This window comes from Microtus ochrogaster, chromosome 18 (assembly GCF_000317375.1).
Source record: "Microtus ochrogaster isolate Prairie Vole_2 chromosome 18, MicOch1.0, whole genome shotgun sequence".
NCBI lineage: Eukaryota > Metazoa > Chordata > Mammalia > Rodentia > Cricetidae > Microtus > Microtus ochrogaster.
Window position 1 is genome coordinate 61048925 of NC_022020.1, and position 12451 is coordinate 61061375.

The 12451-nt window shown below is 37.5% G+C and overlaps 1 protein-coding gene across 4 annotated transcripts in view; it reads left to right on the plus strand.

Moving 5' to 3' along the window:
- Nucleotides 1-12451, plus strand: part of Pias2 (protein inhibitor of activated STAT 2) — a 69674-nt gene that overhangs the window by 34429 nt on the left and 22794 nt on the right. For all 4 annotated transcript variants that reach the window (XM_005356284.2, XM_026783444.1, XM_026783445.1 and 1 more), the window contains 5 exons: nt 2615-2665; nt 2768-2858; nt 5886-6020; nt 8337-8442; nt 9121-9194. In XM_005356284.2, the coding sequence (XP_005356341.1) occupies nt 2615-2665; nt 2768-2858; nt 5886-6020; nt 8337-8442; nt 9121-9194 (457 nt within the window). The remainder of the gene's footprint in view (nt 1-2614; nt 2666-2767; nt 2859-5885; nt 6021-8336; nt 8443-9120; nt 9195-12451) is intronic.

Genomic DNA, 12451 nt, shown 5'->3' on the forward strand with positions numbered 1-12451 from the left:
GTCTTCTCTCCTCCTTTCCTGGCTGGGCCGTGGCTTCCAGTCTTCTCTCCTCCTTTCCTGGCTGGGCCGTGGCTTCCAGTCTTCTCTCCTCTCTTCTCCTGGCTGGAGCATGGCTTCCGGTCTTCTCTCCTCCTCTCTTTGCTGGGGCGTGGCTTCCAGTCTTCTCTCCTCTCCTCCAGCGCTGTGCATTTTGTGCCTTTCTGCAGTCGCCAAGTTCCCATCAGTCTGTCTCTGGTTGAGAATCCCCTCATGCTTGGAAGCACTAAACAGAAAGAGAATTATTTTTGTACAGTCATGTGTTCTAATTTGGTTGTGGCACATAGCTTGATCTTTTAAGACAAATTAGATTTCCCTTTTTCCTGTAGTAATTGTCACATTTTATTTTGGTTGTATCTACTAGCATGCATCTTTAAGGATAACTGTTTCATTTGCCTTTGAATCTTCAGGTCCAAGACTGAATTGTTTGACTTGAGTAAGTGGAATATTTGAATGATTTAATCAAGAATTGCTTAGAAGGGGTCAGTAATATATAGAATATTGGAATATTTTGAAGAAATGCTTGAGGAAGATGTAGGCCACCGGAAGAAAGGGAAGCAGCAGGAACAGGAGACAGCTGCTTACACTCCTGTGCCCACCTTAAGCCCAGGCATTTATTTGAATGACTGTGTTTGAGTCATCACAGTAACTTGATGAAGTGATGTAGTCATTTTCTGTCTTTAAATGTAAAGACATTGAATATAGAAAGGTTGACTCTTTTGCCCCAGGTCAGAAAATATGGGATTAGGGAGTTTTAGTAGTTAACTGCTGTGCCTTCCAGGGAACTACAGAATAAAAAATAGCGAGCAAGGTGAAGGCTAAAGGACTACTCTAATATTTTTCCTGGTACAATCCAACATGTAGAACAATGGTTAAGAGTGATACTTCATTTTTATCAGATTTTATATATTGAATTTAAAAAGTGTTCTTTTGAGACAGGGTGTCATATAGGCCCAGGCTGACCCAAAGCTGATGGTTAGCTAAGGATAACTTTAGATTTTTCATCTTCATACCTCTGTACTGGGATTTCAGGCATATACTACCATGTGTGTTGGCTAGTTTGTTTTTTGTTTTTCTATGCAAGGTAGAGTCATCCGAGAGGAGGGGACTTTAATTGAGAAAATACCTCCATAAGGTTGGTTGTAGGTAAGAGTGTAAGGCATTTTCTTAATTAATGACACTGTTCCATGGTCTCTGCATCACATCAGCTCCTGCCTGAAGGTTCCTGCCCAGTTTTGGTTTCTGCCTTGACTTTCCTCTATGGACTATGGGTCAGGAATATAAACCAAATAAACCCCTTCCTCCCCAAATCGCTTTTGGTTGTGATGTTTCATCACAGCAACAGTAACCCTAAGAAATCCAGCAAGGAAAGATACTGTCTGAATTGTAATGTGCATACATGTCACCTGGAGATCTTGTTTTGTTTTCTTCTTTTTCTTGATTTAAGTATGTGTGTGTAGGTGCTGACGTAGGCCAGAGGAGTTGGAAGTCTCTGGAGTTGGGCTTTAGGTGGTTGTGGGCCATCTGATATGGATGCCGGGAATTGAATCTGGGTGTGTGGAAGAGCATTGTGTGCTCTTAACCATGGAGCCATCTCTCCCGCTCATGGAGATCTTGTGAAAATGCAGATTCTAATTGTATAGGTCTGAGACAAGACCTGATATTCTGCATGTTTAATCGTTTCCTAAAAAATAACAGTTCATCTTCAGTGTAGACTCCATTCTGATACTAAATATTCCAGAAATAATAAAAGATTCTGTGTTTGTGGTTTGATACATGGTTATGAAATTACCCTTATTGTCATTTTGAAACTGTAGGCATTAGTTTTAATTCTATGTTAGAATCACCTGTATAGCTCTAAAAGCTACTCAAGCCAATAAGGATTACCTGATGAATGAAACTGTAGTATACAAAAAAGTCTTCAAGTGGTTAGAATGTTCAATCAAGGTGAAGAACAACTAAGCATGTAGATTAATTCGGTAAATTTCTCCAGAACCTAGAATGTTCTTTTCAGGCTAAATTTGTTATGTATTAAAGCAAATATTGTATCACCAAAGTTCCCATGAACTGAAAATATACCTCAAAACTGATGTGAAGAATGATTAGTAAGTAGGAGTTATAATTATTGCATTGTTTTTGTTTGTTTGGTTAGTGTCATTTTGAATATTTTTTTTAAAAAATTGTGTGTGTACATGATCACCCGTGAACTCACTCTTGACAATCTGTGTGGTTGCCGGAGGTCAGTGTTGGTTTTCTTCCTCTGTTGTCTCTACCTTGTTTGTTGAGCCAGGGTCTCTCTGTGAGCCTTGAACTTGTTATTCTAGTTATACTGGCTGGGCAGCAAGTCTCAGGGATTATCCTGTCTCCATAAATCCTGCCCCCTGCAAGGGTTGGGATAGGGTGGGTGTAGTTGCTCACTGTTGAAACAGCACCCCAGCTTTAACAGGGTGCTTGGGATCTGAACCATTACCTACTGAGTCATGTCCTCAGCCCTTGGTCTGTGAAATTTTATTGTTCTTTCTTAACCTCTTTTTTCCCCCTTTCTTTCTTTCTTTCTTTTTTTTTTCCTTGCCAATAGGGATTTTTTGCCAGGTGGCAGGAGAGATTATACAGTCCAAGTTCAGCTTCGGTGAGTTTGATATTTTCCTAGTTGCTATGTGCATTGGAATTTTAAACATGTAAGCATGTTTTGGTTCCCTAACAATTTTTTATTTATTTTTTTTAAATACAGACTTTGCTTGGCAGAGACCAGTTGCCCTCAAGAAGATAACTATCCCAATAGTTTATGTATAAAAGTAAATGGGAAACTCTTCCCTTTGCCTGTAAGTTGCTTTCAGTTCACCAGATTTTTATGTAAGTTTAGTGTAAACACTGGCAAGGGTGGGAACAGTGACAACTTGGTACTAATTAATATTTCTAGCCACCTTTAGAGACATGCTTATAACTTCTTGGATAACTAAATGACTGATTTGGGGCCTAAGGAAGATTAAAAGGGATAAGCCTGAAATGTTCTAGAATTCAAGCAAGTTTTGACTGGCTTGGGTCATATCTAACTGCTGAACTTGGGCACTTGAGCATACAAAAACATGCTGTAGTGAATTTCTGGATTAGCTGTGTTTGGCCTGTAGAGTCTATCAAGGAAAGCAGAAATAGCAACAGAATCCAGGATTCTAAGCTTGGCCTTGATGATCCCAAGGAATCATGCTTCGGATCCCAGGGTTCTGAGGTCATGAAATCCTGTAAGCATTCTACAGCCTCAAAGATGCAGTGGATCTTTGGGGGTTGAATTGAGCTCTGGAGCTTGTGGGACCTTAATCTTATTGTAAAAGGCATTAATAGGGCACAAAAGATTGTGACTTGTTCTTGCCTTGATCTCAGTTTGCTGAAAACAGATCCTGCAGGGATAATCTTGATAGGATTATGGAATTTTCCATGGTAAATTTGAACATAACTTGTCTATGACCTAGCATAAGTCCTTACATATGTGTCTCTATTACAATATCCAGTCATTGTAGACCCATTGCAGATGGCTGCTATATTGCATGCACAAAGTAAATGGAATAAGAAATATTAATTGCTTTGATAGTATTGTGTCTTCGAACTCCCACATATCAAGTACGTGATAAAAGCACCTTTATTTTACCCACTTCAAGATGATCTCATTTTTTTCTTTAAATGTATATGTTGGGCTGGAGAGATGGCTCAGAGGTTAAGAGCACTAGCTGCTCTTCCAGAGGTCCTGAGTTCAATTCCCAGCAACCACATGGTGGCTCACAACCATCTGTAATGAGATCTGGCACTGTATCCTGGAAAGTGTATATATAATAAATAATTAAAAAAGAAAAAGAAAAAGAAAGAAAGGGTTTCTTTGGAAAAAAAATGTATATGTTATGTGCAAGTATGTAGTATTTTATGTTCACACGTTGACATGTGTTCAGACTGATGTATGTCCAAGCATGTAGAGGCCTGAAGTTCATGTTTGGTGTCTTATTTGATCACTCTCTACTTTATGTTTGGAGGCAGGGCATCTAACTGAATCCAGAGCTACCAATTCCTGCCAGTTTGCTCTGGGAATCTTGTCTCTCCTCTTGAGTGTTGTGATCCTAGGAGGCTGCCATGCCAGCCTGTTTTTTTCCTGTGTTCCAGGGACCAGAACTTGTACAGCAAGTGTTTATCTACTGAACTGGCTACATGTTTAATTTTTAAATTTCTGTGTGGGTGTACATGTGCCCAAGGTTGATATTGGGATATTTTCCTCTATTCTCCATTTAATTTTTAGAGACAAAGTCTCTTGCTTAACCTGGAACTCACCAACAGTCTGAGTTTCTTTTCCTGTTGCAGTTATAATATAAACACCTGGGTAAAAGCAGCTTGAGGGAGAAATTTCCCCCTTGATGGGAAATCTTATTGTGCAGATTAAAGTTCTTGGGTTGATGAATCATTGAAAATGGGACAAGTAGCTTTCATTTGCTTCATGATGTGGTACCATAGAAGGACACAACATTCCCTATGAAATTTTGTATCCAAAAGTCCAAACCCAAGGACTAGAGAGATGAGTCAGTGATTAAGAACTCTTGATGCTCTTGCAGAAGACCTGGGTTTAGTTTTCAGTTTTCACGTAGGACAAGTCACATTGAATGGCCTGGAACTCCAGTTCCAGATTCCAGCACTTGCCTCAGATTCTTCTTGGCTCTACAGATGCCACATTTTAGAAATGATTAAAGAAATAAAAGCCGAGCCTTATGCAGACTGGAGAGAAGGAGGCAATACTGTTGATTGAGCCAACAGCTTTGTTCTGGCTCCAGAGTGCTAACACATAGCCCTAATCTATCTTTTGATACATTTTTATTTCTCTTGGTGCTCTATGAGAATCTTGTCTGAGAAAGTTCCCAAGGATACAAAGCCTATGCAGAAGTTGGTTGGGAACGGAAACCTGGAAGACCGTGGTACCTTCCTTTATTGGGAATTTACACTTGGCATTTTCCCTGTGGAAGCTTGCCAGGTTATTTTGAGCATATGAAAATCACCTGGCTAAAGTGTAAATACAGAGGACAATAGTAATGCTTTGGGTGAAGGAAAAGTGTTTCGGTCCTTAGAGCTTGGATCTCCCTACAGCCACGAGATGCTAAATTCATTCTTAAGGTGTCTCTGAGCCTTCTTTCCATGGACTCTGTGAACCCAATACCTGTGCCATGACAAGACACAGTGAAGGATGTTCTCAAGATCCTTGGGTATATTCTGTAGCTCTGCTTTTGTATCAGTCTGAATTTTATCTTTTGTAAGGTATATAATTCAACATGGCTGAAACCTGTGGTGATACTTTGTACTATAGCAAATAAAGCTTATCAAAGATTAGAGTGCAGAATTAGTCCTATAGTTAGCCATAGAGGCCAGACAGTAGTGCACACCTTTAATCCCAGCACTGGGGAGACAGAGGCAGTTCAAGGCCACCCTGGGCTAAATGAGATTGAATCAATCTAAAAGAGAAACAGAGCTAAGTGGTGGTGGCCTACCCCTTTAATTCCAGTGCTTGGGAGGCGAAAACAGGATGTGATATAGCTGGGTGGAGAGCGGAATATAAGGCAAGAGGAGACAGCCCCCCTTTAGATGAGCTATTATTGAGGTATCAATTTATCTGTATAGATTGGTTTTCTGTAAAAAGATTCATTAGCCAGTATGCCAAAATGTCAACATTAATTTAAATGGTGGAATATGGGTTTTTATTTTTCTGGTATATTTGTATCTAAGACAAAATAAAAATGATGTAACAAAAATTAAGCAAGGTCCTGTTTGTATCTTGAAGAAAATGTTAAGTCATACAGAACCTTTAGAATTAATTTTTGTTATAGGGCTATGCACCACCACCTAAAAATGGGATTGAACAGAAGCGCCCTGGACGTCCCTTGAATATTACATCTTTAGTTAGATTGTCTTCAGCTGTGCCAAATCAGATTTCTATTTCTTGGGCATCAGAAATTGGAAAGGTAAGAATTGTTTTCCTGGGTAGGATGAAAGCGTGTCTTCATTGGGAGTTGATTTCTTTTTTTAGGATGCCAGCTTTGTATAGTAATTGCTTGTTGCTCTGAAAATACCTGATAAAAGTACCTTCAACGAAGAGAAGCGTATTGTGATTCATAGTTGGAGTTGATAGAGTTCACCGTGGTGTGGTGGAAAAGCAGCTCCTTGCTTAAAGGTTCCACAGCCTCAAAGCAGCCCTCCCACCTGGGGACCAAGCTTTCAGACTCGTGGGCTGATGAGGGATGCTTCACATTGAAACTGAAGAATGTTATTTCCTTCTGTTTTCCGACTATAACCTCTGAAAAGCAGTTTTTTTCTATGCAGTGATGATAATGTGGAGATTAACTTCAATATTTCATGAATTTGGTTTTCATTTTACAGTGAAAATATATGTATGTTTATATTTCTTCAAATAGTGGTTTAATTTAAGCTTGGTGTGTGTCTAAGAAGTATTTTTATAACCTGAAAATGTATTTATGAAGGAGATCAAAAAACAGCTTATTGGTCTTTGTGGGAAATGGTTAACAGTACTCATACTTAAAAATGATCTGTTAATAACCTGTTCTTAGCTGGTTGGTGGTGTACATCTTTAATCCTTGTACTTGGGAGGCAGCAGCAGGTGGATCTCTGTGAGTTCAAGAAACCTGTCTAAAAAACCAAAACCTTAGAAGCTTTTCTTTTTTTTTTCCATTGGTGTTTTGTCATGGGTGTTGTGTCCCCTGTGTACCCTGAAACTGGAGTTACAGACAGTTGTGAGCTGCCACGTGGGTCCTGGGAATTGAACCCAGGTCATCTGAAAGAGCCCCCAGTGCTCTTAACCTCAGAGCCATCTCTCCAGCCCCCCCTCCCCCCTTTTTCTTAGACTGGTTTGTGGTGCAAACTCTTAATCCCATCACTAAGGAGTCTGAGACAGGCAGATCTGGTTTCCTAAGCAAGTTCTGGGCCAGCCAAGGCCTGTCTCAAAAAACAAAAGAAAAAGCACTAAAAATCAGATATCTGTTCTTGCCTTTAAATAAGCAACTAGTAGGTCAGATAAGATCCAGACCATGTCATAAAATAATCAGAATTGCTTCAGGTTGATGAGCATGACTTTCTACTGATGCTCAGTCTCAAAATGAAGATATCAATTATGATATTGGCTAAAGCAGACAGTTTGTATTGAGTTCGTTGTTTATACAATAGACAGTAGAAACATTTTTGAGTATTAACTGTCGTATTCCCATTTCATGGAAATAAAATGTGATGTTCCTGTATCATGGCCAGAATTGAGCTCTATGTTTATTGTAGGTTTTTTTATTTGTTTCATTTTAGCTACAAAGATAATTAGAGATATGTAAATAGCTTAAATTTTTAAATAAATTTGCAGACATCCTAGTTTTGTTGTATGATGGAAACATTTTTAATTAAGGTGATCACTGAACCTAAAATTTAAGCAATGCCGTTGGAATTTGGATACTTAAAAGAACATCAAAAATATTTAGAAGTATTTGGTTTGGCAATTATTTAATGGTTTCTCCATTGTGAAATTGAGTGGAATTATGCAGTGAAGAGGCAGAGCAGAGTATTTTAGCCCTCAGGCCTGTATAAATAGTTAGCAGCAGTTTCTTTGTATAATATCTAGGTTTAGAATCAGACATAGAAGCTTTCTGCTCCTGGTTTTTATCTTTGTAGTTTGTTTTTGTGTTTTATTTGTCCTTTTTTAGTAAAATTCTCCTTAGCAGTGGAGTTAACTTGTTAGTTTTTTTCTTCAGAAAAAGCTAATATGGACTTTATGGTGTAATTTGCCTGAGGTCGTGTAACAGGTAGTCTCTTCTGAAAGAATTAGAACTTTAGCACCCTAAATTTAAAGTGTTAATTTAGAACACTGTCATTGAACTTGGTTTATGCAGTGTGAACTGTTTTCAAATGAAAGTATGAAAGCAAGCATTGTTACATAAGTAAATAAAAACAAAATTTTAGTTGCTGTGGGAGGGAACATTCTCAGGGTGGCCCCAAGCTACTCATTTTGCTAAGTTAGAAAACATAATCTGAAAGCACTTGTCCATGTTATTTACCACTCATGGAAGTCTTAAAATGACAAGTGACTGAAATGTAATTTCACAGTGAGAAAAACCAGTGCTTCCCCAAATGCTTAGTTGATGTTGTTCCTGTCCCAGTTGCTGACTCTCTTTTGGGGGGTTATTTGAGTGTGACCTGTAGAGTCTGGAGTTTTCTTCCATTTGTATTTTATATAAGTTTTTAAAAAACTGTCTTGTCCTTAAAACAGATTTTCTTTTTTATAGAATTACTCCATGTCTGTATATCTTGTACGACAGCTCACATCAGCCATGTTATTACAGAGATTAAAAATGAAAGGTATTAGGAATCCTGATCATTCCAGAGCGCTAAGTAAGTAATGTTTTAAGACTAAACATATGAGACACATTGATGAAGGAAAGTCCTTTCATACATAACAATATACAGTAATATTAATCACTAATATATACATATACATGCATACCATATATACACTATATATGTGTACACAGACACATCCCACCCCCACATGCATAGTATATATGTTCATGTACTTGTAGCAAGTAACTTGAATTAGTTACTTAGTGAAAGAAACCTCAGACACATTATTACATTGTTATCAGTTGTTAGAGGAAATAATATAGCTTTTCTGTCTGCAAGTTTACCAGTTGTTGGAAACAGCTAATGCAGTCTAATAAAAATGTAATGAGTATGTGTTGGAAAACATTAAAGTGCAGGCCCCTGCTCCATTCCTTATTCCTCTCCTAATTGTGTTCTTAAATCCTAAAACAATGATTTTTTTTGTTTGTAACTCTTCCCTCCCAATGGCCTTAATTTTTAAAATCTTAAAAATTCAGCATGTGATGAGTTTAACCTGTTGGTGATTCCTTAATCTATAATGGAAATGTGGTTGTGTTTTTACTACATTAATAGTCAACATTTTGTCTTTCTTCACCTATTCAAAGGGGGTTGGAACTTTTCAAATATTTTCTGTAATTTTTCTCTAATATTATAATTTCTAAGTTTATTATTACCATTTTCTTTTTAAAGTTAAAGAAAAACTTACTGCAGATCCTGATAGTGAAATTGCTACAACTAGTCTTCGAGTGTCCTTGATGTGTCCTGTAAGTAAGCTGACAAAATATTCTGATCATTTTGCATTTCATAAATGACTATCTTATAAAAGTTAGGGTGGGTATAGATAAAAGAATATTTTGATAGAATTCTAAATTTTTGCCTTTTCTATTAGATATCTTCATGAGTATGTGTTAGGGTATTTTGTATCTTAAGCAATTATAAAGCAGTAACTTACAAGAGAAGAAGCCTTAGGCTCAGAAACCTGTCATAATTAATGATGTAAAGAATGCAGCTTCGTTTGCATATTAAGAGCGTCTTTTTATCAGAATGTATGTAATACTATAAATAGCAATGTTACTGGAGTCTGATAAATGCTAATTGATGGTCTTGGTTTAATGAGTTAGGATGTGTGGACTGTCTTTTTAGTGCACTCTTAAAGTTACACAGTAATTTTTATTTCTTATCTCCTTACATAGAGTAAGGTGAGAAATCATTCAGCCACTCTGAGATCCTCTGCGTAATGTATGGTTGGCACTGAGCTAACTGAGAGAAAAACAGTCTAGTTAGAGAACACATCCCATGAAAAAGAGGCAGACTACATGTAGTGATAAGTGAAGAGGGGTGGAGGAATGTCAGGATGTGGCTGAAGCTTCTGTAAAATGAAGTGTGTGGAAGAAAGCCTTTCAGACAAGAAGATCTTTATGAGAAAAGCTGTGAGTCATGACTTTCTAGTGCAGTTTTAGATAACATTTGGTGATTGCTACCTTTGTAAGACATGCTTTGTAAAAATTTAATAGAGAAGTTATGTTAGAGGGAGAGGGAAGAAAATAATTGTTGGGTTCTGTAACATGTAAATGTTGGAGCAAGGTGTGAGTGAGGCATTATATTTATTTTGTAGATGAGGATCCTGGTCAAGCATAGTTAACACAAATCAAAGGGTCACTAATAGAACTGTCATCCTTCCAATTTTGTTTCCAACAATTGCTGCCAGATTGGGCTAAAATGTCAATGCAATGGTTTCTAATAGACTTTTTTCTGCTGTCTTGATAAATGTTGTTTGTTTATTTATCTTTATGAAGCTTTTTTGGAAAGCGTGTGTGTGTGTGTGTGTGTGTGTGTGTGTGTGTGTGTGTGTGTGCGAGCAAGCATGTCTATCTGCATGTCAGTCCAGATGGCAACCTAAGCCTTAGGTGTCATTTTTTTCAGGAACTATTTATTCTGAGTTTTTGAGCCAAGATCTCCCTGGGACTTGGTACTTGCCTGCTGGGCAGTGTTTCTGGTCAGTGAACCCAGTAATCTTCTATCTCTGCCACCCCAGCACTGGGATTACAAACATGCTACTACACCCAGTTTTGTTGTTGTTGTTGTTTTTAAATCTCTCCAGCCCATTTTTTAAAACCTGTTTTTCAGTTATCAAAATGTATTAGTAGTTACACTGTCTTATTTTCTGTCTGTTTTGTTGAGTAAGTTAGTATAACTTACTCAGCTTATTTTCATGACTTTTTCCACACACTAATAGTGTAAAGAAATAAACTCATTTATATTGATGCAGGATTCCTAAATTGAATATGACTATTCCAGAGACTACACCAGTACTACATAAATACAGGGATTCCTTCTAAGATTGCAGAGATAGTTTGGTTTTAGAAAAATTCCTAGAACTGTTTATCTTATACTTGAAAATGTTTTATATCTAGTTAGCTTTAATTCTGAGTAGGACATAAATTTAATAAAGTCAGAAAATATAGGGATTAAATTCTTAGGTCAGTATTCTATTTAATGTTATAAAAACTAGAGGTACATTATGGCAATGAGGAACGTTTGGATATGCATGTAACTCTACTAACTGTCAGGAGTCTAGTTGTCTGTAGTTTCTTGTAATATTTACAGCTTTATCTCAAAATAGAAACAATCTTTGTGGCTCCTGGACTATGGGTTGCTCTTAACTTTAGTAGAGTCTGGAAAGCGAAGGGGTAATCTGTTTTCAAAGAAAGAAAAAGGAAATGCATGCTTTAAGAGAACAGACTGGATTTTCTGTTAAACTCAGGTTAATTCTACATGGTAAGGTCTCTAGCTTTTTTGTTTCTTTAGAGACAGGGTTTCATCATGTATACCTGGCTTTCCTGGAACTCACTCCGTAGACACGCTGGCCTCGAACTCACAAAGACCCTCTGCCTGTTTCTGGCCCCCAAGTGCTAGGATTAAAGGTGTGTACCACCACAGCCTGGCCTAGGTTACAAACTTTTTAAGAATCCTTTCTCCTGCCCTTGTTTTCTCTGTCTCCTTTCTAGTCTTAATACATTCTATTACCTAGTCAACAAACACTGAGAACACTTTGAGTTGGTATTGAGCCAGCACTGGGGAAATACAGGAATAGACACAGGTACTATCTTTTGTTAGAACTGCTCATAAATGGAGATATTTTCTGTAATGACGTGGGGAGGTCTTAAGGGTTATAAAAGGAAACTTCACCTGGTCTAATGAAGGTGTGGGTGTCAGTGGACATCTTCTCTAAGAAGTATGCAGAGCAATATAGATATAGCTATAGCTATATAGAAACATACTGGAAATTGACACATTTGATTATATAATAGTAAATTGTAAAAGTTTTCATGAATCTTTGAAATTTATGTTACACATGAAGCTTAATGTAAAGAGCTCTGAATAAGTTTAGTGACTGTGTGAAAAAATCAGTAAAGGGTGTACATAGAGAGTTCTTAGAAACATACATAGCTCTTCAAAGTAGAAGAAGCTTCAGTTCACACTGAAAATAAGAGAAATGTAGTTCATAACTGTCTTGAAGTATTTCTTACCAGCCAGACTGGTGGAAATCAAACATTCATTAACGCTGGTGATAATGGTTGAATGGAGTCAAGCCCGTTAATGTATGATTTTTACAAATCATTAGATTACTCTATTTCAGGTAGTTTGTCAATGTTCAAAGATCACAAAGAGTTCTTTTTGATCCAAAAATAATTTCATTTTGAGGTACTTAATTTATAACATCATGGCGATACAAGGTGGGAAACGCTTGAGTGTCTACACCACTAGTGTACTAATTAAGTAAACCATGATGCTTAAAAAAAGATTTACTTTCTAAAGTGTGTGTTCATGTGTTCCTGTTCACATGAGGGCAGGTGCCCATGAAGGTCAGAGGCATGTGGAGTTGGAGTTACAGGTGGTTGTGAGCCACCTCATGAGGTTCCTGGGAGGTGAACTAAGGTCACTTCAGCTTCAGAATGTGCTTTGAACCATTGATCTTGCTCTCTAACTTCTAGTGGTTACTTTTTTTATACTAATTTAT